The sequence below is a fragment of the Mchenga conophoros genome, linkage group LG10 (genome assembly GCF_057382185.1).
Source record: "Mchenga conophoros isolate Kocher_MC1m ecotype Shallow Benthic linkage group LG10, M_conophoros_male_GT1.1, whole genome shotgun sequence".
Classification (NCBI taxonomy): Eukaryota; Metazoa; Chordata; class Actinopteri; order Cichliformes; family Cichlidae; genus Mchenga; species Mchenga conophoros.
In genome coordinates this window covers 1,797,887-1,824,681 of record NC_140535.1, presented here as the reverse complement: position 1 = coordinate 1,824,681, position 26,795 = coordinate 1,797,887, and the positions used below count along the sequence as shown (strand labels likewise).

Genomic DNA, 26,795 nt, shown 5'->3' with positions numbered 1-26,795 from the left:
GAAACGGATTACTTAAAAGTCATGAATGAAAGCAATTGTGCTGCGTACTTCTCACAAATTTTTCCCGTTTTTTCCCCACAGGAAGTAAAAGTCTTGTTTGCAGTTATATTCCAGTTTCAGTCATTTCTGTAACAGCTGCAGTGTACACACTATCGAGATGTAGTTAAAAATGAATGGCTTTAAACTGAATTTAAGAGGCGTTGCAATTAAAGGGAAAGATCCATTACTTCAGAGCAGCAGTGAGTCAACAGCACCTTTTCAAGAAACTGAACTCGATCCTGATGTGTCACCCATGTTCTGGTTCATGAGTATGCAACGTATCAGTCGTCTCTTTGGCGAACAGAGAAATAATGTGCCGGTCATGTTTGAACATGTGTGGGTAGAGCCAAGCAACTTCTTTCATGGCAACTTTTACATACAAATTAAACCCCACGAATTAGAAGGTTACCTTTACAGCTGTCCCAGGAGCTCCCTCAGCTAATCAGCTCTCAAACAGCTTCACTCACACACACACACACACACACACACACACACACACACGGGAAAAAAAAAAAACAAGCAGTGGAAAATTTAGACCAGGTCCGACTGCCGAGCAGCGTGAATCACAGCTCAAACAAAGCACCCAGGTTTCTGTCTAGGTGAAGGTGAAGGTTTCCTATTGTTTGCTGGATGACAGCAGGACTCGCATCATGCACCAGCTCCACAGTGGCCAGGAGAGTGAGCGCTACGGTATCTCAGGAACACACGACCCAGTTATTAGCTCAGTACACTGGCTTTATTAGCGGACCGCACTTAACTATACAACAGCAGCTGATCCATAAAACTGTGCGACAGTGGCAGCGACGACAACTCGGGCCAGTGTGTGGAAGCCACGCTCGCAGACCTGCTCAGCACTCACTGATAGTTGGCACTAATTAAAGCTTTGCTCCTGGTAATTGCCCACAGACAAAACTTAATTTTAGGAGGGTTGCTGGGGAAACTCTGTATATTCTGCACAAACCTCCTGTGCAACCTATAATTTAGCAATCCTAGAAGAATCTCAATATAGAAAACTACACAATGTTCATTTATTTAGACGATCCGCTGGTTTTATTTATTCACATTGTTTGGAAAACAAATGATAAGTCGTATACAAACATGTATTTTTTGTTGTCGACTCGTTTCTCCTCCTAACTGCTCAAATGTGTGCACGTGTTTGCACCTCTCAGTCACAAAGTAAAGACAGAAGCTGCAAAAAAAAGACGACCCGAGTTGTTATTATGTAAACAGAAATGTGCTTCGATTATAATGACTTTAATTCATTGTTTCTGTTGACTTAACATCGAGCGCAATCATTTTCATGCTGCCCATAATGACTTAATGGCAACAGTCATTACTGAAGGTAATTTAATGGTGGATGACTCAGATGAGCTCTCTTCTAAAGTATTTACGACGTTCCCCAGCTTTCTATGTGAACCCCGTCTCAGTGAGAACTCACACAGCAGTGACAAGACTCGTCACTCATAACTTTAAAAAGTGAGCCGGGACGAAAGCTGGTCCCGCTCGTCACAGCGATCGCCACAGTCGTTTCGGTGGACGTGTGCACAGGTGCAGGACTTAAAGTGTACACACACGTGCATTTTTGTAACGCCTTTGCGGCCGCTTTCATAGTCTGCATTGTGAGCACCCACCCACGACCTCCTTTCTCAGAGCAGCTGGATAAAGTACACTTGATGATGTGCCAAGTGTGCCTTTCCCCCTTTTCTACGGCTGAGTTGCAGCTTTTTATCTTTCTCCATTAACCAGTGCTGAACCACGCACAATGATCTCCCACAGTCTCAGCAGGATGCAAACAGAGTGGAGACACGGGGTAGCAATTGGCCATGTCAGAGAACAGAGGAGCTGCCACTTCTGTTCTGGTTTCATTGACTGGGTTGGTTTGCCTATACAGGCTCAGTACCCCCCCCTGCTGGAGCCTCCGTGCTGTTTTCACAATGTTGACTGCCTCTCGCCAATTTCGAAGGAAGTAGCCTAATAATATATGATGTGGTGTTTTATTTCCAGCTAATCTATTAGCAGTATAGGACCGGCATATCAACCGAAAGCTCGCCTCTTCGACTTCCTACATCAGAGTAAACACTGTGGCTGATGGGAAAATGTAACAGTTACTGCAGGAGAAATACTTGTAAAAAAGAAAAGTTATAGAAACCACAGTGTCATGTGTGGGGTCACATGAAAGCAGTGCTGAAAGGGACCTCGGTGACATTTAAACTTTGAAGGAGGCACATTTTTCTACAAATTCACATAAAGATGCACCTTTTACAGTCCTGTGATTTTTACCCGCTGGCTGCTCATATACACGACACCGTTAAACATTTGTTAAGTAAATAAATAGATCAGTGTCCAGTTTATTCTTTATAGAGACCGTTTTTTACATTAACATTACACTTCTCATCATTCATGTGAATATGTGAGGAAGCTACAATGTTTTACAATATGTTTTTTTACAACCGCAAAACTGGATACAAAATTACAACTCTATTCTGAATGTGTGTGACTTTTCCTGCATTACAGACATGTTAAGGCCGCTTGCACCACCTACTGACACTTAATAAAAACAAAGTCACACCGTAGTTCCCCCAGCGCTGTTTTGAAACAGCAGGAAAGTATTGTTTGTAAAAAAATTTGAATTTTAATGTTTAGATTTAAATTTGAACTAAAATAACCTCAGCTCTCAGGCAGAGCTGCTGGCATACAATTACTTTTATCATCTGCATCTAACAACGATTTAATTACTGAATCATTTTAATCTATAAAAGGACAGAAAAGATCTAAAAATGTCTAAAATTCCTTAAGTGGCATCATCCTTGATTTCGTCTTTTTAGACAACAATTTAAATGTGTCAGAGCACCACTCGAGTAAACATCACACTTTTTACAAGCTGAATACATATTTGTCATTGTTTTTCTTTAAATAAGGCTACGTTTAATATCCATCAATATCCTTTCATAAAATCGTTGATCTATCAGCTCGTCACAGGAAGCACCTCCGTTACAAGCGGTGGCGTCTTTCCCAAATGTTGTTGGTAGTAGAGATGGCACGATACCACTTTTTTATGTCCGATACCGATATCATAAATTTGGATATCTGCCGATACCGATATGAATCCGATATAGTGTTTTTTAATCAACAAAACTGTTTTTTAAATATCTTGCTGCATTTTGTATAAGTTCATACTCAAGTTTAAAACAACAACTACACTAAAGCTATTCTGTTATACCTGTATGCAAAAAAAATGTTTCATAGTTCAGCAATACTGATCAATCTAATAAACTTAAACCTACACCATCCTCCCTATTCTGGTATTTTAAAGAGTACTTAGCGTAAATATTAAGCAACCTAACTAATAGGGTTCCAACTCCCAGCAACAACAAAAATAAATAAATAAAAAATAGGGAACCACCCCTCACGCTCCACCTCATGATGCTTAATCGACGTAATCAACCTTAATTTGATGCAGTGTGAAAAAAATGCACAGAAATCAATTATTTTTCAAGAAATATTAAATAGATTCAACATCTTTCTTCAACAAAATTGCAGACTGCACAGATGGTACCTTCCCAAAGTAAAAAGTACTATAGCTTACTAGGGTATATATATTAGACTTAATAGTTACTATATACAGTAATTGACTTCTATTCATTTTGCATCAAATTAAAACTTTGGGTGTCAGATAATTATTTATTAAAAGCTCGACATTTTAAATGAGAATAAGAAAGAAAAGTATGTCTTTGTGCCCCCTTTTCCCTGTTAATGCCCTATCGGCCCCCCTGGCTAAACTTTGCTAGATCCGCCCCTGCACAGTTACCAGCGTCAGCTACGTAGAAAAAGATCCTCGAGTAGAAAGTAATATTAAATACATTCTAACAACAGCTGATCAAGCTTAAACGTGCTGCTGTTGTTCAGCCGCTGGTTTCCTCTTTCTGGTGCAAAGTGGGCCAAAAGCAAACTAGAGACACGGACTCGCGACAGAAAAGCCGATCAGCTGATCGTTAAGCAGTTTCATGATTGAAGTAGCAGCAAGAAGAGGCAGTCGTTTGTTAAGCTTAACGCAGGAATGCTTTACAAACATTCAGAGATGGACTTACACACTTGCTTTACTTCTCTCGGGGATAACTTTGTCGGAGATGAAATGCCGGGTTGCTAGCGAAGCTCCAAATGCTATCCAGACCACCGACAGGTCCCGCATGCCACAGCCGCTCTATCACGTGATGCATACTGCTCCGACGTGCTAACGTTCTGAGGTGAGTTACGGCGTGTGGCAAGTTTTGTGAGGTGCTTTCGTGATATTTAATGGATCGGATTACATTTTTTATTTTTCTCCGATATCCGATCCAGTAATTTAGGTCAGTATCGGACCGATACCGATACGTAATATCGGATCGGTCCATCTCTAGTTGGTAGTGATCAACACTGAGAGCTCACATGAACTCCAGTTCTGCCTTTTCAAATTGTCATTCCTGCTTATAAACACAATGGAAACTAGGCCCAGAAAGGTCACGCAGCATGTGTTGGACTTAAAAGTTTGTGGAGGCATCTTAGCGAGTGCTTTGCACTTGACCCACTTACTATCACTGATCCAGTTCCTAAAAACAGAACAAGAAGCCTGCTAGCTTTCTCCAGTGCTCACTTACCACTTGTCAAAAATATTTTTTCAGGACCCAGAAATCTAGAAAATCACAGAGTAATCGACGCGGCTCATTTAGCAGCGCTTCTACAGAAAAGAAGACGCATAATTATAATTCTCCAAGGCCACTTTTGTACTTTTTGGATTGGCCAACACCAATTAAAATTTGGATAGGAGCCAATGACACAAATGCGACGTGAAATAAGTAATCTGTTGGCAAATCCCTGTTTGCATTGGTTTGAATATTCTTGCCTGATCACGATGTTTTTTGTCAGTGTTGGAGTCATATCACAAATTGCAGGTTTGTCAGTAAGCAGCACTTCCTTCCTACAGTGAAACACTAAATGCTTAAAAGTAATTCTGTTCAAACTATTTTTATTGGAAATTCTGTACATTTGTTTTTTAAGTCATGAAATTCTTTGGTTAAAAATCACAGTATCAGCTCTCGAGCAACAGTATGAGTCAAATCTCTATAAAAATGCGCACGAGCCGCTCCAGCAAGGATCATCAAGTTCTGTCATGAACCCGGTGACACCACCGCCTGCAGTAACGACCACGCTCACTAGATGGTGACATCTTACTGGCAAAGAAAGTGAGCCGGACCGCTATTGGACTAAAAGAAACCAGAGGAACGCCTCTCAAATTACATTTCAGAGCACCAGAGTTGGCTTTTAAAAACAGCAGCATGGAGGACACGCACTTCAAAGTTTCCAGTTCAGCTCCACTGGGTCAGGGCACAAGAGTGTGACGGTGGACTCCTTGATGACAGATGGACTGAGAGTAGTCAAACAAGCAGATGTTTGGGGACCCTGCGCTCGTCAGCGCTAGAGACGCAAAAGCCAACACGCCTGGCACTAGATTAAAAAGAGAGATGAAGAGAAAACGGGGAGTGTGCGGCGAGGAGAGGCACAAAGAAGAAAGTAAGAAGAGGGAGTGAAAGTGAGAGTGAGCGGCACGGTAGGGAGCAGGAAAGTGGGGAGAAAGGAAAGAGAAAGAGCTCAGATCGGGGGAGGGAGAGTGTTTTTATCCTCATGTGCACTCAGTCAGAGGGGTCACTGAGTGCGATTGTTCCTGGACTGCCTGTCAAAACAGCGTGGCTACCAAAGCGCCTATTCACTGTGAAACGCAGACGCACGCAAACACACATTAGCACACTCACGCCAAAATCTCTTTATCAGTGCTCTTATTAAAAACAACTACTTGACAGCAGCATCAAAACCAGCTTTTTTAATACCTGCGTCACAGCACCACCATCATCCAGCGGCTCTGAGCCCTGTCACAGGCATGCACAGACAAGTGAATAACTGCAGCGTGAAAGAGTGAACACTCACACAAAATGCCGTCTTACCAGATAAAGGAGGAAAGTGTGCAAGCCAGTGCCAAGACCCACAGAGGAGAGGATGCCCAGACCGACCCAGTAGGCACACCACAGCGTCTTCTTCTCCATGTAGCACACATACTGCAGAGGCCAGAGAGAGGGACGGTCAACCACATGGCAGAGACACATGCACAGAGTGTGAAGAAAACAAGAAAAGGGGAAGGGGAGGGAGGGGGTGTGCACAGTGCGAGCAAGGAAGGGACAGAGTGAGAGGAGGTGAGAGTGTGTGAAACAGAGGGTCCTCTAAAGGCTGGGAGAAAGAAAGAGGGAGAGGAAGGAGAGTGAGGGAGAAACCTGAGGTTGTTGAGTTTAAAGGACAGAGCTGTAGGGTAGGAGTGTTCAGCACAGAGCACCATTATTCTTTCCTGGTGGCAGCCAGCTCTTACACAACAAGCAAACAGAAGAAAGCCAAGATCTCTCCTTCTCTGTTCATCCCCCACTATCACTCCATCTATCGCTGCTGTTTACACCGCCTCCTGGAAGCCCGGGCAGGTTGTTTTCAGGGGGAAGCATGGAGTGTGTAGATTACGGGAAGGGGGGAGAAGGTGGGGTGGGGGCTCTGACCAGTGACTCCATTTCCCAGGAAACCCAGGAACACAACAACAGCACATACGCTCTCTGGCTTTACTGGCAGGATTCGGGGAAGCAGTGCCAGCCAAGGGAGATTGTTACGTGTAGTTACTGAGAAGTGATTACACAACTCCATGACTGTAAATAACGCTGATTTTCTTCCCCCGTATTCCAGGGGGCGTTAAAAACAGCAAAAATGTGAGCCGTCTCTGGGGGATTGTACAGCACGGCATGCTGCATCTGGGCATTTAGAAGCATATTTATAAGAAACTGGCAGATACAACCAAGCACGTTTATGCAAATATCAGCTGTCAGACAACAACATACTACTGTCAGATGAAACCACAGATTTCAGGCACTCTACAGCTGATGTGGATGCACGGGCAGGACAACCCTGCAGCAAATATACATGTTGCATTCAGTGCTGCGGTGGGCTAAAGGTGAGGAAATATAATCATCAAAAAAGTGACTGCCACAGGACCAACTACGTTAATAACCTCCTTGCATATGAATAGTTAGGATACGCCAAGAAATGCAATATGTGCAGAGTTTTAGTCACCTGGGTGTGTGCTCCTTCAATACGATAGGCAATGGAGAGGAGGGTCAGCAGGGTCAGCAGGCCAAACACAGTCTGTCTCTGCTGCCAGAGCCTGGGTGAAGAAGCAGCGAGTGAAGGTAGACAAACTTGAGACGGAAGTTGGTGGAAAACAAAGCAGAAAGACAATGTTTAATAGGGAAAGTTTGACGCCAGAGGGATCGTCAACAAGGACGTTTAGTGAAAGGAAAGGATTTCAACTTTGGACAAGAGAGACATCTGTTGGAAGCTAATCAAATCACCGCAGGTCTTCACCCATAGAGGCCGTGCTTCCAGATGGTGAACACATCCGAGTAATATGCAGCCTATAAAAGCACGTGCTCGGCCATAAGTGCCGTTACTGTCACCTCGTTAACATGTGTGCAGTGTTGCCAACTTAGCGACTTTGTCGCTATATTTAGCGAGTTTTCAGACCCCTTAGCGACTTTTTTTCTAAAAAGCGACTAGCGACAAATCTGGTGACTTTTTCTGGTGTTATTGGAGACTTATTTATGACGACTTTTTGACGTGAAAACGCGGATCGCTCTTACTCTCACCAAGCAGCGGTGCTACCGTGGGCACCTCACCCGTGCCAAAGCGCTCACGGGCGGAGGACAGTCCTCCTCAGCTGCTGTCAGGGCAGGAGACGTTCACACCTGTGCGTCCAAACGGCAAATGAATCGCGCATGAGTGAAGCCGCTGCTCCCGCACTGACTGTAACGCAGTCAGGTCTTCTTTTACTGTTGTGCTGTTTTGTGGATCACAAGGTTTAAAACTACTTATAAACACACACACACAGACAGTAACTCCACCAGAGCGCCTATTTCAGGTCACTTTTGCCGGTCCAGGCCTGGATAAAGGAGCAGAGTTGGAATTGTGACATTAAAAAACAATAATTGCTAAAAGAAATTTAATTCGTAGTTCTAAATAAACTCTAAATGCATTTAGGACGTTTTTACTCACTTTGTCTCTTCCACGATGTTATTTCTCTCTAAAACAGCGTAGGTTACAGTTACATTAGCATGACCAATTATGCAAATTAGGCGATGACGTCATTTGGCGCCTTCTAGAGACTTTTAGGACAACCAATAGCGATTTTCCTTACTGAGGAGTTGGCAACACTGCATGTGTGGAGGGGAGAAAGTATTCGAGCAACTTAATACAGAGCAGAATGAATCCAAAGCAGAAACTCTCGCGACAGTCGCAAAGACATTTATAGACTTTGAAAAATAAGTTATTGTACAGACGTTCACGTACACTCACCGTAAAAAGATAATGCTCACGTGTTTATTTTGAATGTTAGAATTAAACGTTTTATGAAAAAACTAAACGACAGAAGCTAACTATGCTATCATCAGATTTATGGTTGATGCTAAGCTAACCTTGTTTGTTTGCCCAGTGACCAGGACGTGCACATCTGTAGAAAAGGTTGGCTAGCTGACACATTACAGTCTGTGCGTTTGTTAAAACCGTTTCTTTCACATATTTACTGCCCAAACTGACACGGAGTGAACAGAAGCGCATGCGCGCTGGTCCCAGGTGCAAATAATTAGGGTTGATTAAAGGAAAAGTCAGAGTAGCATGAAATTAGCCCCCAGTGAGAAGGTCAGAGCAAACAGTTGTCTCCATGTGCTGTCGGCTTCACTCACTTATTTCAGGTACTGGAGCACACCACATTAGCACTGACATGGAAAACTGGCTCTTGTAGCTAATTAGAGGTTAGCTAATAGAAATAGAATAGAATAGAACTGGAAGCATTCTAATAAACTCAGAATTAATCCATTAAAAATACCTAGGGGCAGCTGCCTGTTTGTGGAAGCCATACCTCTCCAACTTCAATACAGCGGTCGGAGATGGATGTCGCTGTTTTACGTATGTTACTAAAGACCGGCTACATTTATAGCCATTTAACATGTGTGCATGTATATTTTCACATCTCTTTTTCTTATGTTTTTCTTCTCCCTCATTTTCCGACTCACCTCCAGCCTCATCTCTTTAACTCAAGGCTCTGACAGTGAGCTGGCTAAACAACAACAGCTGGTCACAAGCTAACATTAGGCCAGTTAATGTCCAACTGTGTTACACCCACTTCAAAGAGCAGCTAATTGAGACTAACAGCAGCTAACGCGAAGCTAACAGCAGCATTTACTGAAAAGCTCAGAATAGCTGCAACACCTCAACTCCAGATCACATCAGTCAGAAGTAAGTAATCCACCGGCACACGATTCATTTGACAAAGTTTAAAGCCTCCTTCACAGTAAACAACATACTGACAGTTGAGGTAAACAGTGAACTGACAGCCTACGCTTACTGCAGACGAACAGTGATCGTTTGTCGTACACCTGGTAAAAAACAGAATTCAGTGATCTGCAATTTGGTGACATCTAACGATGAGATTAGGATTTAGTCCAGGTTTTACTCTTGGGCTGTGTTAGAGTATCTTTGCATGATTTAATTTGCCTTGAAGTTTAAACCGTAGGTGGGTGGGGCTTATGTGTGTGCCATGACAGTATCGAGGATATCCCGTCTTTGAAATCACACACATCCAAGAATAGAAAAAAACACTGCAAATGTGTTTTTATTAAGACCAGAATTTCCATTCATTTGACCGTAATGATTTCTCACCACATGCCCTCCCCTATCCTAATCCTGCATTGTTTCACAAGCTACCTACATATTAAGAACAACAAGTGCATAGCCACAAGACAGGACAGTCTGTTGCCTTGAGGACTCCCACATGTTGTAAATTACAAACCGCTTTTAACAACATCCAGGATAAACCTCTCTGCATGCGAGTGCACTAAAGCCCTAATGTGTTTGCATGTGTGCTGGGGAGTAGCAGCTTCTCTCAGTCACAGCGCTGCTCGTGGTGCTTGCGGCTCACCACATCCTCTTGTAGTTTTAGAAAATAAACACGTTGTCCTGACACGCTTAACCGCAAAGGCCCCCCTGAGAGTACACTCTGACCTTCTTCTGGGTTCTTTGTTATTAGGTGTACAAAGACACGTTTTCCACCACAGGGAACATGCTGTCAAGACAAATTCTGACGGAGTCTGAGCTGATGTTGTTGCTTTGTTGGTGGGATCATGCCAGTGTGTGTGGCGGAAAGACTTTCTTGGTAGAAAGGAAGAGGAGTGCAAAGTGAAAATATATACACATGTAAACAGATCCTGTGGTGTTTTTGTTGCACTGTGCTGAAGACTGAAGATAGAACAACAGTTAACTGAGACAATCAACGTTACATCTGATCTGGTGGTGTTTATATCCTTCTTGTGTAAGTGAGGACTGCATAGTGCTGCCTCTTCCTCTTTTTGTGCAATGAAAGCAGCAACTGTCACTATAAATAATACTGAAAAAACTACTGCTTAAATAGGACAAATCTATGTGCTGATTTCCCAGTGAAACAAACTCACAGGACATAAATGTTTCAAGTTTTTCCTTTTATTCATCATTAACAGCTGAGCAGATGCAAAGAAGCTATACTGAAACGGTTTGTGCATTGTATCTTACTAATTCACCAAAAGTCTAATGTTACCACGTTGCCTGTTTTAACATTACAGTGGGGCAAAAAAGTATTTAGTCAGCCACCGATTGTGCAAGTTCCCCCACTTAAAATGATGACAGAGGTCAGTAATTTGCACCAGAGGTACACTTCAACTGTGAGAGACAGAATGTGAAAAAAAATCCATGAATCCACATGGTAGGATTTGTAAAGAATTTATTGGTAAATCAGGGTGGAAAATAAGTATTTGGTCACCTCAAACAAGGAAAATCTCTGGCTCTCACAGACCTGTAACGTCTTCTGTAAGAAGCTTTTCTGTCCCCCACTCGTTACCTGTATGAATGGCACCTGTTTGAACTCATCATCTGTATAAAAGACACCTGTCCACAGCCTCAAACAGTCAGACTCCAAACTCCGCCATGGCCAAGACCAAAGAGCTTTCGAAGGACACCAGGAAAAGTATTGTAGACCTGCACCAGACTGGGAAGAGTGAATCTACAATAGGCAAGCAGCTTGGTGTGAAAAAATCAACTGTGGGAGCAATCATCAGAAAATGGAAGACATACAAGACCACTGATAATCTCCCTCGATCTGGGGCTCCACGCAAGATCTCATCCCGTGGGGTCAAAATGATCATGAGAACGGTGAGCAAAGATCCCAGAACCACACGGGGGGACCTGGTGAATGACCTGCAGAGAGCTGGGACCAAAGTAACAAAGGTCACCATCAGTAACACACTACAACGGCAGGGAATCAAATCCCGCAGTGCCAGACGTGTTCCGCTGCTGAAGCCAGTGCATGTCCAGGCCCGTCTGAAGTTTGCCAGAGAGCACATGGATGATACAGCAGAGGATTGGGAGAATGTCATGTGGTCAGATGAAACCAAAGTAGAACTTTTTGGTATAAACTCAACTCGTCGTGTTTGGAGGAAGAAGAATACTGAGTTGCATCCCAAGAACACCATACCTACTGTGAAGCATGGGGGTGGAAACATCATGCTATGGGGCTGTTTTTCTGCCAAGGGGACAGGACGACTGATCCGTGTTAAGGACAGAATGAATGGGGCCATGTATCGTGAGATTTGGAGCCAAAACCTCCTTCCATCAGTGAGAACTTTGAAGATGAAACGAGGCTGGGTCTTCAGACATGACAATGATCCAAAACACACCGCCCGGGCAACAAAGGAGTGGCTCCGTAAGAAGCATTTGAAAGTCCTGGAGTGGCCTAGCCAGTCTCCAGACCTCGACCCCATAGAAAATCTGTGGCGGGAGTTGAAAGTCCGTGTTGCTCGGCGACAGCCCCAAAACATCACTGCTCTCGAGAAGATCTGCATGGAGGAATGGGCCAAAATACCAGCTACTGTGTGTGCAAACCTGGTAAAGACCTATAGTAAACGTTTGACCTCTGTTATTGCCAACAAAGGTTATGTTACAAAGTATTGAGTTGTATTTTTGTTATTGACCAAATACTTATTTTCCACCCTGATTTACCAATAAATTCTTTACAAATCCTACCATGTGGATTCATGGATTTTTTTTTCACATTCTGTCTCTCACAGTTGAAGTGTACCTCTGGTGCAAATTACTGACCTCTGTCATCATTTTAGGTGGGGGAACTTGCACAATCGGTGGCTGACTAAATACTTTTTTGCCCCACTGTATCATTAATGTTAAAGCTCTTATTGACTGAGCACTCGCTCATGAAGCCACAGGCAGGAACAGATCAGAGACAGTGCAGTCTCACCTCCACGTCCAGCCTTTCAGGGTGATCACCAGTTCCAGAGTGAAGTAGTGAAGCGTGAGCAGAGGTTTCTTCCATAACACGAGGGCTTCGCGCTCATCCGAGTCCGTCTGTCTCCCGCCATCCGCAGGGAGCCCCGAGTCTTCTATCATTCAAGAACACACACAAACAAATGTGGGTGCGCAGGAGAACCATTTATATACTGGTTCACTTATAGTGTCATTAAGCATTTTTAGACTTTACCTCCCAGCTCCCCATTTTGCTGCTCCTTTACACCCAGTCGCCTCTGAAGCAGTTCACCTTCGGCCCCACACTTTGCCATCTCATTCATCTGGAAGGCGTCCTGCTGAGACAAGAGACGGGCATTGAGCGCAGCGTCGCGCATGCTGATCTGCTCGCCAGATCTGAAAGCGCTACTGGTCCCAAACAAACACAGTGTCGCTTTCAATAACACGGAGAACCCCCGAATATTTTCCACTCTCAAGCATGTCTCCATACACACTTGCACACGGGGTAAACAGCTGCAGAGCGCCAGTAACCCAGTCAGGCCTGTGCATGACCTAATAAGTACCTTAATTAGCGCTGATACTGGGAGCGCATGCATTTCTTGTTCATTTTTCTGTGCAGACAACTTTTGAGAGGTTTCTCCCAATAATCTTCAATATGTTTAAATAATAGATTTAACGGTGTAAGACGGTGTTGTGCTTCATGCTTCCTCCCTTCGTTTGTTCACAGGAGATCCACGCACCTCCGTGCTCGTGCCTGCAAGCATGTAAGTGTGTCACTACAGAGCCTCGTGTCTCTCAGGAATCAGTGAGCATCAAGATGGGGACTCTGACACTGAGGTGTGCAGCTCACCATCTGCTGGAATTGCCAGTTCCTCTTGCAGACACACACATACTCTCAGAGCTTAATCCCTCTTTCTGTGCCCTAGCTGTGCACCTCTGGCTGTTTAAAATCTGCAAAAATAAAACTGCACAGCACATGCTTCCCAGATGAATGTGAAGTACATAGTTTGTGAGACTTCCACTCAGTGCTTGCTGAAGGTTCAAGGACCTGAACACAAACGTATGTTCAGCATTGGAAACACGCTTCCTGATCGCTGAAACGGCTCACACTGGCAGCTGTGAATAGTTGGCAGGCTATTTTGTGCTACTGAGATGTTGCACACCAAAAAACGATGTCCTTCTTATGCATAAAGAACTGCACATAGACTCAGTGGCAGATTTCAAACCTTCAGGACATGTGCTCATTAGAAGCACTCACTCAATGCTGCAACAAATCATTTGCTTGTTTGCACATGAGAAAACAGAGCCTTGTCCAAGAACCATGCTATTCATCATATCCTGTGAACAATCCCGACAATAGAAATCTGTGCCAAACCGGTCTGTTTGTGCAAAACATGAACTTTTGCTGCCACAGATGTGTGCTTTATTCTGCAGAACAGCTATTTTGTTCAGGAGTTAAACTGCAAACTGTGCGTCACAGCCAGCACCCAGTAAACAGTTTCATAACGACACTTCTGCTTATGTGAGGCTCATAGCACAGCGCTGCTCCAGCGCCTGATTGCGCAATCGCTTCTACCAAAACAACTCAGACCTGTTGAGTAACTGCGAGGGACAATGAGAAATCCAAGACAGAGCGCACACACTTCCAGATGAGAAATCCAATACGGCGTAATCGATTCACACTTTTGTTAGACACAAATGAGAGCTGCACACTGGAGACGGGTTATGGACTGAGTGCAAAACAAAAACAAAGGCCTTAAATATGACACCAAAGTCTGTTGTAGAAATGCATGATGCACAGAGAGGAAACTCACCGTTCAGCTGGAGTCTCGTCTGCAATCAGCTCTGAGCTTGTAGAAAACAAACCCTGCGGTGGAGCCCCAGTAGCAATGTAGGGCAAGAGCACGCGTCCCCACGAATTGCATCATAACTCGAGTGCAGGGTGTGGTGATGAAGGGGGCCAGTGAGGGATAGAGCAGTGATGCTGGGTTTCTTGGGGGGGGACACACAAACACAGAAAGAGGGAGAGATTTCATCTTTTGCCTGGTCAAACCTCCAGAGAGGCAGTCTAATTAAGACTCTATAAATAAGTGGATCTCTTTCCTGGAGCGCACTTCTAACACGTCTCAGTCCTCTGCAGGTTTCACATTGAGGATGCATGAACGGCATCGTGTCAAATTAGAAAAAAACAACTCCAAAACTAAGGACATTGCAGTTTTCAGGTCATTAGTAGAGCCCTCAGCTGTCCGCTGGCGTGTCTGAGTTCCTGTCTCATCTCATTTGCCAGAGTTAAAAGAAGAAGTTGTCCACTCTTCTCCCACAGGTGGAAGGTGTTTCTGCGAGGGCTGGAACACAGTCCGGGTTTACTGTCTCCTGGGATCTTGTTAAGAAAGCGGAATGATGGGAAGATTGCAGAGCAGGTGTCATTTACCACCCGACCGCACGACATGTGATGTTAAAATGACAAAGTACAGCCTCTGCCTGGACGTGGTAGCTCTGAGTTCAGTTATAGTCATGTCAGAGGTCATTTAGTTCATATTTTAAAGAAGCACAAAAACATTATAATAGTTTCAAATGAAAAGTTTTTCCACAGAAATGTATTTGGAGATTTCATTTGTACACGTAGACCTCCGATCTTTGTTTCCTAATATGGAACATATTTGTGTTCTTCATTTGTCTTTGTGTTTAAATCACAATCTTCGAGATGAAATATTGTCTGTTTTACAAAGGTCTGATGGGAAATACAAGCAAAATATCAACCTGTAATACTGTGCTCCTTAGTACTCATCAAACGAGCTGGATGAAAGGCTTATAGTTACACAATCCTTCATAACACAACGCTGTCACGTCTCAGCTTGCAGTCTGATTTCAGTGATGTGGGCAAGTGGACAGGATGTAATCTGATTACTGTCAGATCATGTACAGCTGCTTGTAACAGAAACTAGCTGTTTTGTTCAATAGGGGGCAGTGTTACCTTGAAGTTTAAAAACCTCACTGGGCTTACTGGGGAAGTCCCAGGATTATGTTATGTCTGTATTCCCTGTGCGGCAGTTAATGTCACTAGAAAGTGGGATGTACCGGTTTGATTAGCTCTCCGTGGGAAAGCAGAGACATGTTTGTTTGTTAAACTACATTTTAACCTGTTAAACCTCCAGCATGTTTAAAAAAGCTGATACCTGGAGATTCAGCAGGATGATGCAGGAGCTCTTCAGGAGTGATGGAGAGAAGCAGGAAAGCATGTGAGTGCTAAAACAGGGCGCAAATATTTGCACTTGTTTGACAGTATATGGCACCTGTTGGTATAACAGCTCGTGTCCTGGTGTGTGTGTGTAGTGAAGTGGAAGCGATCAGGAGAAGACTTTCCAATGCTGTAAGCAACTGCAGAGAGGAGAAGGAGCTCTGCTGGAGGACGGGCCGATACCTGGAGAGAAGATAACAAAGATAAAAAAAGAGCTTGTTATATTAAACCTTAGCAGCTAAACTAGACTTAATGGCAAAGAAGGGACTTTTATATACGCACTGTTCATGGGCTGTAGTCTCACAAACTGGAATAACGCTGTGCACGTCACTCCTCTGTGGAACATTTCAAAATAAGTTATGTCACCGCTATGATGACATCGTCGATGATTGACTGTGAATCCAGGTCACAGCAACAGGTGGAAATAAAGAGAAAACTCTGGAAGCAGGAATATGAAAAAACATTAATAAGAGAAATGGTGAGAGGCATGCACAAGTGTGTCCTTTTTTGACTTCAGCCAAAAGACATCGGGACAGACGCTGTTTCACCTTAGAGTTCAGGCCTGCTCACAACCCTGTGACCAGCTGGCCACTGTTAAACGTCGCAGATTTCATTGATGTCAAAAGCAAATCACTGATTGGAGGCAGAGAATCAGCGGCTGAGACAGAAAAATGAACATCTGCCTGCTGAGGCGACGTCTGGGTCTCCAAGTATACTTGTTGTAACGATTTAACACCACATTTTGTCTCTAACGGCTGGAGTCGTGTAAAAGCTGAAAGAATTTCCAGCTAAGTCAGAAACAGTCATGCTCTGCTCCTCTTTCAGCTGTATTATCTCAGAGGGAAAGGTCAGAAAATGAGGTCAGCTATGCAGAAACTGAAGGTAATTTTGTTTCAAATTGCTTCTTTGACCAAATAGCACATTGATAGCTGTAGCAAAGATTTTCTGTGTCCTGTACCACAAACTGGAGGAGATAGTCTTACATAGTAAGGATGAAGAAACACTGAAGGTATGAACAGCTTCATCATCTTTCGGATGTCACGTCTGCTACGAGTCTTTTTGCTGTCAGAGACGAGTTGATTGGAAAGTCAGTCAGAGACTTAAATATGAATAAAGTTTGCCGCCTGCGCTCAAACGTTTCATCTTTTGTCTGCAGGATCTAAGAAAGGAGCAACGAGAGTTATAGAAGCAGCTGGATACCAGGCAGGAAAATGAACCTGTGCAAGCAACGTGATCATTTATGCTGGTTTAAAAAAGTCTCCGTTACTCAGTGACACCTTTAACCAGTAACTGACATGAACTGAAACTACTTGCAGCACGCTGCAGTCTTTGATGAGCAGATCTCAGTTTCTATATTACACTGACTTTTCTCCCATCTGTCCGTTCTTCACTTTCACAGAGCTGCACTGCGATTCCAAGAGGAGTCCAGGAGAAACACAGACTATGGTAAACATAGCACAGCGTCATTGTTTAGCATCTTTATGGAAAATGTATTTAAAAGCAGCTTCGCCGCTAGCTCTTCCTCGCCTTCCACTCTTTGGGAAGTGCTTCCTTGCGTTTGAGTGCGTCCACTTTAATGACTGTTTGCAAACAGAGGGGTTTACAGTCCTTAGTTTTGCAATAAAACTCACATTTTAACGGTAATGAATTAACATCTCATATCTGTGGGTCATGACTGGGACTATTTCATAACGAGACACTGAACATTCCTGCGCAACCATAACACGTATTGCCACAAGCTGTTGATTTTGTGCCTTTGTCTTTGCACAGATGCCACAAATAAGATACAACATCACAACATTTGGGCACAAAATGAAAAGACAGAGATGAGGTACTTAACCGCACATCACACTAAAACAGGTCCCTTGTGCTTTGCTGATTTGAGTATTGTGTGTTTGTGCTTAGTTGGTGGTGTAACTGTGTCAAGGTCGTGTGGGGAGTAAAGTTAGGAGGCTTCCTCCTCGGTGTGCTCGTTTTGGTGGCCTCTGTCTGCGTCACTCCGCCTCCAACCTGCGGGAATCCGACTGTGCAGCACACAGCGTCCATCCTGTTTGTTAACAACTAACTGGAATTCATATGAGTCTACACGCCACCTAACGCAGTAGCATTAACATCAGCCAGTAACGGGGCTCTCTCATCTGTGGCTCTCTTCGTGCAGCGCTCTGTCGTTGCTTTCAAGTTAAATAAAAGAGTAAAAAATTGGAAAACTTAGACTTTGAAGGTTTCATTTATTTATTTTGTAAAAGTATGTTGAACCTGAGCCTGTTGAGACACGCAGCACTGAGATCCTGATCAAGGAGGCTCCCCGGCTGTGTTTTCTCTGATGTTTGAATGATTTTTAAATGGCACTTTCATACTTTGAGTAATGTCTGTAATTTTGCAACAGTGCTAACCACCGTGCTGCCGTGTTCAGTTCAGTTCAGTTTTATTTTATGGCACCACATCACAAAACTGTTTCCTCCAGGCGATTTATATTGTAATGTAAAGACCCTACGATGATACGGCGAACACAGAAAACAAAAAAACCCAACAATAAGATGACCCTCGAGTGTTACTCCAAACACTGAAAACCACTGGATTCCACTTGGCGACAACAGGAAGGACATTTATTTGATGCAAAGGATGTTGAAGATGGAGCTGCCAGGCAGGCAGAAAGAGGAAGACCACAGAGAAAGCTCATGGATGAGGTAGAGGAGGACATGCAGAGGGCTGGTGTAAGACGGTTGGAGGGGTAGGGTGAGATAGAGGCAAAGGATCTACTATGGTGGCCCATAATGGGAGCAACTATAAAAAGAAGAAGACCCTCTCTCCTTAATAACATCCTAACTCTCCACCATTCAAACCATTTTAGGACACTCTTCCATATTTATATGGTCATGTATTTGTTCCATTAATATGCTAGCTTTCACAACACTGATTTGAACTAACGAGGCTTTAGACTGAAGCATTTATAGCTGCTTCAGTTCAGCTGAAATAAGACGTTATTTCTGAGGAACACATGAGAACATTTGGTGATTTCAGTCTTTAATAAAATATCAAATATTTACAAAGTATTATCTGTGACACACCCTTCAGATGGGTGAATTTCATAGTGTGCTTCCTCCCTCATTTATGTGGCGTCAGTGAATCAAAGACCTGTGCAAACTATCACAATGTTTTTGGTGATGACATAACAAATTGGATTTTTGCCACCACCTAAGTTCATTCTGCACATTAAGCTCCTTTGTACATCCATCGACATCTGCATACCTCACTTGTCTTCACTTACTTATTTTTGTACTTATTTATTTATCTTGTTCCTTCAACCTAACCTGGCATTTGTGTTTGGACAGCAGAGGAAGAATTTCATTGCACAGAGAAATGCTTCAGTACACGTGACAATAAACACTTTGAATCTTTGAATCCTGAACCATTCGAACTATGTCATATTATTTCTTATATGGATCATCTAGCTTTGGGTGTCTCAGACATTATTAACATCATCATACTGTTGGGTAAATATCATATCCATTGTGCTAAATCGAGGAACTCAACGCCTTCTTTGTTTTATTAATGATTTAAAGTTTTTTTTTTCTTTGCTTAAAAAGACTAAGAGCAAATATGCCAAAAATATTTATCAGGGCATTGCCCGTCTCCTGCTATTTTGACTTATCTTATTTTATTTTTTCATTGCTCTCCTTTATGCAAAATTTAAATGCCTGCCATATGAATCTTTTCTGTTTTGTTTTTAGATTGTATTTTTTTTCTATCATTCATAATTCCTCTAATTCTATATTTCTTGTACTTTTGTCATTTGTATTGTTATCACTGTCATCGTCTTTGAGCGTTTGTATTTTCAATTGCTCAATAAATTAAAAAAACAAAACAAACAAAAGCTGTGCAAACGAAACCGCTTCCTGTTGGCTTAACGACGTCAGCAGATGTGTTTCTGAAGAACATGCACGCAGTTTGGTTTTTGTTTAATTGGTTTTCGTAATTTTTTCGGTTATTGATTAAAGAAAAAGCACAAGTTTACTTCAGGCTAGATAAGAAATACCTGGGGAAATGTTTGGTTACGGTAGTTAAAATAATAATTTTAATAAAAATGAGTAATAAATGAAATATAACAAGGAGATTGAATAGGTACAGTGTATAGTTTAAAAGAGATTACGATGGATAAAGCTGGTACATTTCATGCAACTTCGGAGCGTCGTTAACAAAGACGAAACAGCTGTTGTGTGACGTCATCACAGAGCGACGGGAAGTGAGGCAGAAGACGCTTCTTCTTGCCGAGCACAGGTATGAAATGTGACCGGTGTGGTCCTGCTGTTTCCTCCTTTCTTCTACCGTGTGCGTCTGTTCGTGTCATTCTGAAGTCCTGCTTTTCAAACGTGTTTGTAACCTGGAGGCTCAAAGTCAGCGAGTGTAGCACGTGAACAGCACGTGAACCAGTGAGAAAAACCCGCCTTCGAACCTCTTTGAAGCAAAGTTCCCGAATTACAGCGCAAAATGGAAATTTGAATATGGACATTTTTTATGTTAAAATGGGAAGACTTATTTATTCAGAGACCTCCTCTGGAGCAGTTACAGTGTATTTCCTGTGTGTGTGTGTAGCCCTAACCTGTTTCTGATTTTTCCAGGTTTAAAGTATGGACTTGTCGTATGGCCCCTTGGTCTTGGGTGTAGCAGCTGGCCTTGGCTGTGGGCTCCTTCTTGGTTGGCGCCTTGGGGCCCGCTTTGGCGCAACATCCAAAAGTCTGTTGAAAGGGAATGGCTCTGGAGAAGCAAGCGTGATGGGAGAAGGAGGCGAGTTCAAAATGATTCTGGTGGTCAGGAATGACCTAAAGATGGGCAAAGGGAAAGTTGCTGCCCAGTGTGCCCATGCTGCTGTGTCGGCTTACAAGCAGGTCCAACGCAGGAACCCTGAGCTGCTCAGACAGTGGGAATACTGTGGCCAGCCCAAAGTGGTGGTGAAGGCGCCTGACGAGGACACCCTGATTGACCTGCTAGGCCGCGCCAAGGAAGTGGGACTTCCCGTTAGCTTGATCCAGGATGCAGGAAGGACACAGATCGCACCGGGCTCACGCACCGTGCTGGGCATCGGCCCGGGCCTGGCCGATCTGATCGACAGTGTCACTGGAGACTTGAAGCTCTACTAGAGATCCAGCTTTCAGCTGAGCTACCAGGAGTTTTATTGCAGGGCTTAGTTCAGTAATGACACATTTGTACTTTTACTGTGATAGCTCAGTGACACGGAGCAGTTCTTCACATCAACGGGACGCTCAGAAATATGATGATTTAATAACCTTTGTCCAAATTATGTACTGCTAATGAGAAGATTGATTTGTAGGAACTCATACTGTGATGTTGCACTGAAGCAGCAGAGCAGCTTAAATGAATGTAACATCACAATGGTGCTGAGACTCAATGGCATTTATTTTTTCCTATAAAATAATGTTTTGGGTTTTTTTTTTTTTTTTTATTTGTAACTAGAAAACTAATTGATGGGGTGCTGCTGATGAAAGCCACAGTTACAAAGCAGAGGTGGAGGTTTTACAGAACAGCAGTTCAGAAAATCACCTTATTTTTAACATGTTTAAAATGAGAAAAGCTTTTGTCTACACGTCAGTCATGAGCTGGTCAAATTCTCTAGAAGGTAAAGAAAGATGCGCTGACTAGAAAGGAGATGTCACGCTATTAGTGTTCGTAACGCTGCTGTATTAAAATCTGCTTCGTATGAAGCCGTTTCAGTGTGAAACACTTGAAATGTGAGTTTAGAAAAGTGACAAAGACAATTGGATACATTCATGTAACTGAGTTTAAGGCTACAGATCAGAGCCATGTGTGTAAATACAACCAATGTTTCACTGTTGTGCTACGTATTTAAAAATTCCAGCCCTGATAACGTTTTGCGTCTGCCTGCCCACTTTTATGAAACACAGTAACATCTGCTGCCACATCATTAGGTAGTCTAACGTGAGTGCAGTCATGTTGTCTGAGCACCGCGATTCTTTGCTTGACCTCGTGTTTTCCGGGTCGGGAAAAGACGTTCACGTTTTAATCATAAGCAATGTTTCTACACTGTAAAAAACGAAGGTGACACTTTATCATCCCACTACATCAAGGTCAGTTACAGTGGGGCAAAAAAGTATTTAGTCAGCCACCGATTGTGCAAGTTCCCCCACCTAAAATGATGACAGAGGTCAGTAATTTGCACCAGAGGTACACTTCAACTGTGAGAGACAGAATGTGAAAAAAAAATCCATGAATCCACATGGTAGGATTTGTAAAGAATTTATTGGTAAATCAGGGTGGAAAATAAGTATTTGGTCAATAACAAAAATACAACTCAATACTTTGTAACATAACCTTTGTTGGCAATAACAGAGGTCAAACGTTTACTATAGGTCTTTACCAGGTTTGCACACACAGTAGCTGGTATTTTGGCCCATTCCTCCATGCAGATCTTCTCGAGAGCAGTGATGTTTTGGGGCTGTCGCCGAGCAACACGGACTTTCAACTCCCGCCACAGATTTTCTATGGGGTTGAGGTCTGGAGACTGGCTAGGCCACTCCAGGACTTTCAAATGCTTCTTACGGAGCCACTCCTTTGTTGCCCGGGCGGTGTGTTTTGGATCATTGTCATGTTGGAAGACCCAGCCTGGTTTCATCTTCAAAGTTCTCACTGATGGAAGGAGGTTTTGGCTCAAAATCTCACGATACATGGCCCCATTCATTCTGTCCTTAACACGGATCAGTCGTCCTGTCCCCTTGGCAGAAAAACAGCCCCATAGCATGATGTTACAATAGGTCTACAATACTTTTCCTGGTGTCCTTCGAAAGCTCTTTGGTCTTGGCCATGGCGGAGTTTGGAGTCTGACTGTTTGAGGCTGTGGACAGGTGTCTTTTATACAGATGATGAGTTCAAACAGGTGCCATTCATACAGGTAACGAGTGGGGGACAGAAAAGCTTCTTACAGAAGACGTTACAGGTCTGTGAGAGCCAGAGATTTTCCTTGTTTGAGGTGACCAAATACTTATTTTCCACCCTGATTTACGAATAAATTCTTTACAAATCCTACCATGTGGATTCATGGATTTTTTTTTCACATTCTGTCTCTCACAGTTGAAGTGTACCTCTGGTGCAAATTACTGACCTCTGTCATCATTTTAAGTGGGGGAACTTGCACAATCGGTGGCTGACTAAATACTTTTTTGCCCCACTGTAAATGCAGAGCTCCACAAAATCCCCTTCAGCAGCCTACTTGTGCATGTTTCTGACTGAACTGCTGGACACACTCATTGCGTGACATCCCGACATAGCGTGGGATGACCTCACAGCCCGGTGCATCTGGCGTTCACCTGATAACAGGTCCTCCACTTTACAGATGACTGCAGGTTCACACTGAGCACCTGTAACAAAGGAGATCTCATGGTGAACGGTTACGCCAGCAGCAATAATATCCAACATGACCATTTGGCAGAAGGTCATTGATGGTCTGGAGAGGTTTATCCTTGGATGGCCAAACAGACCAGACTTGCTGGCCAGCGGTACCCTGACTGCTGTTAGCTACAGGCATGTACCTCTGAGACTGCCTGCCAGACCTTTAGATGGTGCAGTGGGATCCTGCTGGTATGGACAAAGCTCGGCCTCACGGCCAGCGCGTTCCTCTGACATGAATCCAATTAAAACCTATGGAACATCGGCTATTTGTGCATCTGATGACAGCATAGAATTTCAAATTGAATGTTATTAATCGGGAGCGGATTTGTAATTTAAGTGGTCCCTTAGTATTTTTTAAGCAGTGCCGGTTTTAGTGTATAATAGCTGAAATGACTTGCATAGAGCTTTATTTTACTATAGCACCCCCTAGAGGCAAAACATGACAATATATTCGCAGCTGGGTGGCATATTGAACATTTATAGCAGTACAAACCGAGGACTTAGCCAGCCACAGAAAACGAAATGTCTCAAAACAAACAGAAGAACATTCAGGGTCGTCCAGTAACGTGCGCAACGTGTTCCTACACATTTCCTCTCTTCAACAAAGGTTTCGTACTGCACCTGCATCACGTTTGGGACTTCAGATTTAGCAATCACTGATCGTTACTGTTGTAGTAGAGACAAAAATATATGTCACTCTGTTATCACCCCCATCAGAACTGTGAGAGTTTGTTACAGCACATGCAAGACACGGTCACACTTTTCTTGACAAACAAGAAGCCTTTATTTTATTTTTTAAGTGGAAAACAAAACCGCTGTTTCATTCATTATGATCCTGATTATGCACAATCAAGTATCTTAAGTGCACAATTTAAATCTAAGCTAATTGAGATAAGAATATAAGTTCAAAGAGTTAATGATTGATTTCCTGTATACACACACACAAGCCTTAAGAAAAAAAACCTTCACAATCCCACAAGTGTTGTGATATTGTTTCTGATTTAGAGGAGTTCAACTTAACATTCAATCTAATCAAACAGGAGAACAAAGTTTGAAAAATGTCTCCTGCAGAAACAAACCACAGCATGGAGGGGGGGGAGGGGGGGGGGGGTTGTTAGTCGAGCACAAACAGGTCTGCAGCCCCTCCTAAGGTGGAATCGTCCCACATTAAAGCCGTGTGTAAAGCACATAGACATGTCATCTGGAAGTAAATGTTTTTCTGCATAGGCTTTGCTGGAAAGAACCAAACTTTCCTGTAAATTGTACGTAAAATACTCTTCTGGGATTTTCTTCATCAAACCAGCCCTGAAGTTTGAGTTTGGGGCATTAATGGGACAGCGTAGTGTTTCAGGATTGTGGGGACGGAAGCAGCGGCCATGTGTCTGAATATACAATAATTAAATGCATTTTACAGTCTGAAAGAAGAAGCTGCTCACGCACATCAAAAGGAAGAGGCTCTACATTATTTCTTCTCACTACAGAGTGCAAACCAGATGCTTCACAACAGACCTTTGTGTGTTTGTGTGGTTTTTTTTTTCTTGTTTTGGAGAAGACCAGCTCTTCCCACAAACCAACCCTCCCATTGTACATAAACCATTTCCCATTCAAATAAAATAAACATAAGAAAAATTAATGTAGTCAATACGGAATGTGAGGAAATTAAATCTGTGATTCAAACCTTTCGTTTGACAACAGAACAAAAACTGAGTCCTTCATGGCAGTTTAAGGGGGGTAAAGAAAGGTTTAAAAACAAAAGAAAGATGAAGACGAGTTTGTTGCGGTTCTCCTCTCCCTGTTGAAGGCAGAGCGAGAGGGTAATGGTGTGGTGAAGGACTGTGGGGGATGGATGGATGGAAGCTCCACCCTGTAAGTGGAGATAAGGAGCTGGGGTCTTTACATGCCATAGCCGAAGCCTGGCTGAGCTGCTGGTTGACCGTATCCTGCGGGCGCCTGGTAGCCGTAGCCATACGCTTGCTGAGGGGCCACAGGGACGCTTGGGCCTGCTGTCAGCATCAGCTGGGGTGTTCCTGCGAGCCGACACACAGAGGAAACATGTCACACATGCACATTTGTTTTTGTTTCCTCGTTCAGATTTAAAAGCTTAGACTGGAAGCTGGTTTTATTTTTATGTCATCAGAAGTATAACAACAAGTTAAAGCCAGGTTTTCAGGACCTTTCATGACTTAAAGAATTCACAGTGATTAAACCGAGTGACTACAGAAGACCCTGGAACCACAAAGTGAAAGACGAGAAAGCAAAGCGTTCTCCTGGATACTGATCACGATAAGTGGATGTTGAGGTTACCGTAGACGATGGGTTGCGTCTCTGTTGCCTGCTCCTCCTCTTTCCTTACAGACTCTGAGGTTTCAAGTTTATCTACCTGCAAACAGAATACATGAATACATTTAGCAAAACGCTGAAACCCTTAAAAATGAAACTTACACGGTTCAAGGTCAGGAAAAAAAAAAAGTAGGGGTCAACACACGATCTCTTAACAATAATGGACTCTTGCAGCAGATGGTGCGAGCCCTCAGAGCCCCGAGCTCAACGATACGTGTCAATGTGGGATCACATGAACCCACAGAGGCAACTGAGAACTTCCAACTGCAATAAAAACGTTAATAAAGTGCCATATTTTGCATGATTTTAAAAATACAACCATTTATGACATCCTCAGTTACATTTAGTAGCAAAAGCAGTTGCCCTTTATTTCTTAATAGTCAACTAATGAAACGTGAATATCAGTAACGGCTTCTGCAGTCGAAAACAGCAGTCGTTGTTTTAACATCTTTTTTGGGCATAAATGCTGAGACTGGGGTTGCTATGATGGTCCAGTGTTTCCCTGCTTCTGCCTCACAGAGGCAGGAAATAAGTCAGTTCCTGTCAACCAGCAATATACATGAATACAAGTGAGAGCAGGAGGAACCTTTCTGAGCAGTGAGTCAGATAACTGCTAGCAGCAATATGCAGAATGGACTTCTACGGTCCAAAGGGGAAAGCAGCAGCAGCTGGATGCATGTTGTTTCTAAAACACAGCAATAAAGGCTTCCTCAGCAGTTTACTTCCACACCCCGTGTGCACATTCAGTTTGTCCATGCAGTGTAACAAACAGCAGCCCTTTAATTAAAAGCAGTGAGACAAAGCTGCTGAGTGTCTCATGCTGTATGTGTCACACTGCTGCAGCAGTAAGACTCAGCTTATTTAGAGGCGGAGCCAGGTTACTTCAGGTGCTTCCTATCGTTCAAAGCCTTGTGCATGAAGCTGGGCAAACCAACAGCCTGCAGGTTTGTATGAGCAAGACTTTTATTTGGTTAACACACATGCATCAAGTCCCAAGCATCAGAATGCAACACAACTTCACAGGAATGCTTCAAATCACTGCGTCGACGCCACTGAACAACATACTGAATAATAAGACTTACTTACATGCTACGGCTATACCAAGTTTTGTATTACAGCCTATATGGATAGTTGCCCAACAATTACAAAACCAGTTTGACCGACTGATCAGTTTTTGAGTGCGCAAAGAGCATTAGAGCTAAAACCATGCACACTCCAGGCTGCAATCTCCTAAACTGAATGCTGATCAAACACAGAGCTTTAAACTGTCACCTGTTCCTTAACTGCATCAACCTGAAAGAGAAGAGGAGCAGCACAGAAGATGAACATTTAAAAAAAACAAACTGGCAGAGGCGGC

General features: G+C 43.2%; 3 protein-coding genes across 7 annotated transcripts in view; 1 reads left to right on the top strand and 2 right to left on the bottom strand.

Moving 5' to 3' along the window:
* Window positions 1–14,363, bottom strand: part of LOC146565187 (vacuole membrane protein 1-like) — a 51,568-nt gene extending 37,205 nt beyond the window's left edge. For 2 of the 4 annotated variants that reach the window (XM_085288133.1, XM_085288135.1), the window contains exons 1-5: window positions 14,253–14,363; window positions 12,674–12,773; window positions 12,434–12,575; window positions 7,174–7,264; window positions 6,015–6,125 (exon numbers count right to left, since the gene is read on the bottom strand). In XM_085288133.1, coding sequence (XP_085144259.1) covers window positions 6,015–6,125; window positions 7,174–7,264; window positions 12,434–12,575; window positions 12,674–12,761 — 432 coding nt within the window. In that variant the 5' untranslated portion in view covers window positions 12,762–12,773; window positions 14,253–14,363. Of the gene's footprint in view, window positions 1–6,014; window positions 6,126–7,173; window positions 7,299–8,570; window positions 8,650–12,433; window positions 12,576–12,673; window positions 12,774–14,252 lie in introns of those variants that run through there. The other 2 variants (XM_085288134.1, XM_085288136.1) reach the window with 2 other exon arrangements.
* Window positions 14,364–19,861: 5,498 nt separating this feature from the next.
* Window positions 19,862–21,792, top strand: ptrh2 (peptidyl-tRNA hydrolase 2). 2 transcript variants are annotated; one of them, XM_085287898.1, is made up of 2 exons: window positions 19,862–19,954; window positions 20,296–21,791. In XM_085287898.1, exon 2 carries the CDS (start codon window positions 20,305–20,307, stop codon window positions 20,812–20,814), a length of 510 nt encoding a protein of 169 aa, XP_085144024.1. In that variant the 5' UTR covers window positions 19,862–19,954; window positions 20,296–20,304; the 3' UTR covers window positions 20,815–21,791. The 2 variants fall into 2 exon arrangements, with proteins under 2 accessions (XP_085144024.1, XP_085144025.1); XM_085287899.1 differs by lacking the exon at window positions 19,862–19,954 and adding an exon at window positions 19,970–20,106 and having other exon boundaries at window positions 20,296–21,792.
* Window positions 21,793–23,858: 2,066 nt separating this feature from the next.
* Window positions 23,859–26,795, bottom strand: part of cltca (clathrin, heavy chain a (Hc)) — a 34,818-nt gene continuing 31,881 nt past the window's right edge. The window contains exons 29-30 of the mRNA XM_085288132.1: window positions 25,403–25,478; window positions 23,859–25,125 (exon numbers count right to left, since the gene is read on the bottom strand). Coding sequence (XP_085144258.1) covers window positions 24,992–25,125; window positions 25,403–25,478 — 210 coding nt within the window. The 3' untranslated portion in view covers window positions 23,859–24,991. The remainder of the gene's footprint in view (window positions 25,126–25,402; window positions 25,479–26,795) is intronic.

Excerpts from the sequence above, each read along its gene's own strand:
- ptrh2 (XM_085287899.1), top strand. The coding sequence starts at position 20,305 with ATGGACTTGTCGTATGGCCCCTTGGTCTTGGGTGTAGCAGCTGGCCTT.